Source organism: Primulina huaijiensis, unplaced genomic scaffold, assembly GCF_012295235.1.
Source record: "Primulina huaijiensis isolate GDHJ02 unplaced genomic scaffold, ASM1229523v2 scaffold12193, whole genome shotgun sequence".
Lineage (NCBI taxonomy): Eukaryota > Viridiplantae > Streptophyta > Magnoliopsida > Lamiales > Gesneriaceae > Primulina > Primulina huaijiensis.
The window spans coordinates 3281-7312 of record NW_027342502.1 but is presented as its reverse complement, the minus strand read 5'-3'; the positions used below and the strand labels follow the sequence as shown (position 1 = coordinate 7312).

At 36.4% G+C, this 4032-nt stretch overlaps 1 protein-coding gene across 1 annotated transcript; it reads right to left on the bottom strand.

The window, feature by feature from the left end:
- Positions 1-15: 15 nt before the first annotated feature.
- On the bottom strand, positions 16-1313 carry LOC140965704 (gibberellin receptor GID1B-like; the record flags this gene model as incomplete). Its single annotated transcript, XM_073425850.1, has 2 exons — positions 1275-1313; positions 16-870 (listed from the first exon to the last, which is right to left on the bottom strand). Coding segments are annotated over exons 1-2 (894 nt in total), but the record flags the coding sequence as incomplete, so codon positions are not given.
- Positions 1314-4032: the final 2719 nt, after the last annotated feature.

Genomic DNA, 4032 nt, shown 5'->3' with positions numbered 1-4032 from the left:
CTTGAGTCCTTCCACATAAGCCAGTTGCCAATCTTGGAGAATATCCAATCCCGCCACGACGACGAGGCTTTTAGGCAGTTTAAGACCCTCTAAACTTCGACTCCTCGGGCCGAATACATTGCAAGCCGGATGGTCCCTATCTTCTCCTTCCGGTAAATAAGCTCTCCAATACCAATCCCTGTCTTGAACCTTCACGAAGTACTTCCCATCCAATCTTTGCTCCGATTCAGTCCTCTCCTCCCCACCAAACAATGGATGCAAAAGCACATTACCCAATACTTCCACATCCTCCTCCGCCGCACGAACTGCAACACAATGTGCGATATTACCACCCGAACTATCGCCCGCTAAAAAGACGTGAACTTTCGAGTCTTTCCCACTTCTAAGCCATGATCTTGATTGAACCCACTTAAGAGCCCTCCATCCATCATCACACGCACACGGGTATCTGTATTCTGGCGATCTACGATAATCCACCGATACCACAGCCGCCTTACAAGTGCTAACAATCCGTCGACAGAATGTATCGTATATAGCACTATTGGCCGATGAATGAACAAAGCTTCCACCATGGAAGAACACAATCACGGGTACTATTTCTGTGTCGTTCAACGGCTTTTCGAGTTCTATGATCGACACCCGTTGAGCATCATTTTCACCGGCAGGCAAATAAACTCGGTTAAGGAGGGTCGTGGCACGATCAATCACATCAAAAGAGTAAACCCCATCAACTGGGATCGCGTTCGCAGGAACTTTTCGATCGAGAAACTCGTTTAAATCGCGATTAAAGGTTCCGTCCGGGCGGCGAAGCATATTGTAAGCGAGCTTGAAATTGGATATGAGGATCCAAGTGTTGAGCGGAACCACCCTCTGCACACGAAACAGTCATGGCACAATTAAATATCGGTGGAAGGTAAGCAATATATTTAGCACGTAATTCAAGAAAAATTGCAGAGAGAAATTTGATCCATTATGCACAAGCATCCAAAGTCAGAAGAAAAGAAAAAAATCACGGACACTGATCTTACCCATAAAATAAAAACAGATTAAGGAAAAAGAAGTGATACCAGCTAAAAAAATAAAATCCAAACAGACCCAGAAAATCACAGGAAAGATTCAGCTATTTCACAACAAATCAAACCATTTTCCTCGTCATTCATGAACAAAAAGTTAAAAAGTGTATTAAATCTGAGAAAAAGGAAGCAGACTCTCTCAGCTCAAGTAGCCCGTATATACATACATACATACATACATACATACATATAATGAATTACCTGCGATTCATTTGCGTTCACTTCATTACTGCCTGCCATGGAAGAGTTATTTTTTTCTTCAACAAACACTTTCAAACAAATATGAGTAATTTATTTTCACCCCCGAAAAATTCCAACTTCTGGAAAAGGTTCGTTCCTTTTGCCCTTTGATTCCTCCCGTCTCCCCCCAACAGTGGAGAAAGGGCTTCACAGATCACGCACAAATAAGTCCTAGAAAGATCACCAAAGAATGAAAGGATTATAGATCAAAATATATATGTCCAACTTGGCATATAGATACATACACACAGATGGCAGTATATATATATATGTTGTGTAATAAATAGGTAGTAAAGGAAACGACGGAAAGAAAGCGGTGACGAGAGAAACGACAAGTTGGGGCGGCCGCTTTAAAATATATTTAAGTAGGTCTCACTTATTAATAATTATTAAAAAATTGTATGGCTAAATAATTTTATATTAATTAATACCAAATTATCAGTACAAGTGTTTTTGATATATAGATTTATAATAGTTTTAATTCGTTGTTTTTTATATCTGTGTTTTTGAAGCAGCACAATATTTATAGTTAATATTGATATTTTTATATTAAAAAAATTTATTTTTTATATTGATGCTCTTGAAGAAACATAAAATTTAATTTTATGTTAATGTTCTTGAAGTAGTACAATCTGATTTCATTTTGATAATCTAGCCAAATATATGATTTAAGATCTAAAGATCTATCTATATTCTTGAATAATATTAAACATATAATCTACGAGTTAAACTATTTCAATATTCCTAATGAATAATTGATCCATGTTGATCCATGGTCTATATTTTTTTTATATATTTTTGAAGAATATCGATATAAAATCGAAAAATATTTATTTTAACACATTAGATCTTTCGATATTCCAAAAAACCATGTATATGAGATCTATTAGTATTTATGAAGAATATTGATAAAATATCTATCAATATTTCTTAAAAAATTGATTTTAGATCAAGCAACATCCCAGAGAATATTGCTTAATAGCTATCAATGTTCATGTTCGATATTTATATAAAATATAAGAATCTCTTGAAGATTATTGAACAAACTATAAGATTTGTTAACATCCAGGTTAAGTAGATCTTACCCTTAGCGTAGTGCCCTTAATCCACTCAGGACTTGACACGTAATTCTCTCAACACATAACACATATGCTGAGTAGATGAATCATGTTTGAATGTGTGCCATGATTAATGTAAGGTCTAGAAATTCGAACGACGTAACCTGCTTTCATGCAAATCTAGGGTTTTGTTAAAATGTGTATTTAATTATTTTTAATACATTAAATGCATAATTATGATATGGATATGTGTTTTTATTTAATAGTTCATTAAGATTACATTTTATAGGGCTTTTAGCAGTATTTCACGCTCGAACGAGAATGGAGACCAGAGGCAGTTAAGGAAAAATATTTTCTTAAATAATTATTTAATATATGGTGTAATTGATATGTAATTTCGAAAATGGGTCATTTGCGGTATTTTTACACGTTGAGCCGTATTTTAAACTGATATTCAATTTTTTATCGGAACAGAGGACTTTTTGAGGGTTCGGGTAATATTTTAAAAAATGGACATAAACGAAATATTTTACGAGTGTGTTATTGAGCTTAATGGGTTTATTTTAATATATATTGGGCCTAGACTTCTACACATCCTTATTAATTTTAATTATGACCCAATATACACTTATTTTATATCAAACCCTACCCCAAAAACCCCAATCTCTCCTCACCACTCACACACTCGGCCGCACCACACAACTGCAGCAGCCTCTTGAAAATTCCAGCAACTTTTGTGCACTTTTCTCAAGAGATTTTCATAGAAACTCCGCCCCGTCTCTCCGTTGCTCGTCACTCGCTTCGTGGTTCGATTTTCCTTGAGCGTTTGTATACAAGGCACGCCCTATACATCGTTTTTCTCATCATTCAAATCAATATATGTCTATTTGTGTGTTTATGCATGAAAAACATCAGACTTACTATGTTATGTGCATGTGGATCGAAATTACATGGAAACACTTCCCTTTTCTTCATGTAACTCACGTTTTTTGATATGTTGGAAGGGGCTGCGGATCTTTGACGTTTAGGGAACATTTTACAGCATGTTTCAAATATGTCTAAGGGTTATATCAGATCGGGACAGAGGAAGGGTAAGGGCCGATGGTGTTTTTTTGTTCTAGGGTTCGGATGGCTAGATCGAGCGAAGGGGAGAGAGCAGCCATGAATGGATCGTTCTAGGCACTGGTTTGTTAGAGTAGGTGCACGTCGAGCCAAGTGTTGGCCGAGTGTTCACAATGAAACTCTATGTATAAACGATCTTTATTTTAATAATATTTGAATTTATTGTTTTGGCACTTCTTTATCTGTATACCCATGCTAGTTGCATAGATAAAGCCTTGAATATACAAATAGTAGAAAGAACATGATATGCTCATATGATGAGTATCATGAAACTCATATTTGTAATACTGTATATTCTAAACAGTTCCTAGTCGATTCAGCCGCCACTAAGAAGGATATAGGCCGCTCGAGTTCGAGACTAGTATCTGCAATGTGAGTACCATGTTTCATTGGTAGGGGACATTGTGATGTCCGAACATGCAGATAGGTGCTCCTGGTAGAGTGCACTGAGCAACCCTCCATAAAGGACTTTCCAAGTGGTTCTCACTTATCGAGTGGAACAGTCCTAGTTTATAGTTGTACACCATTAGTCCTTATGA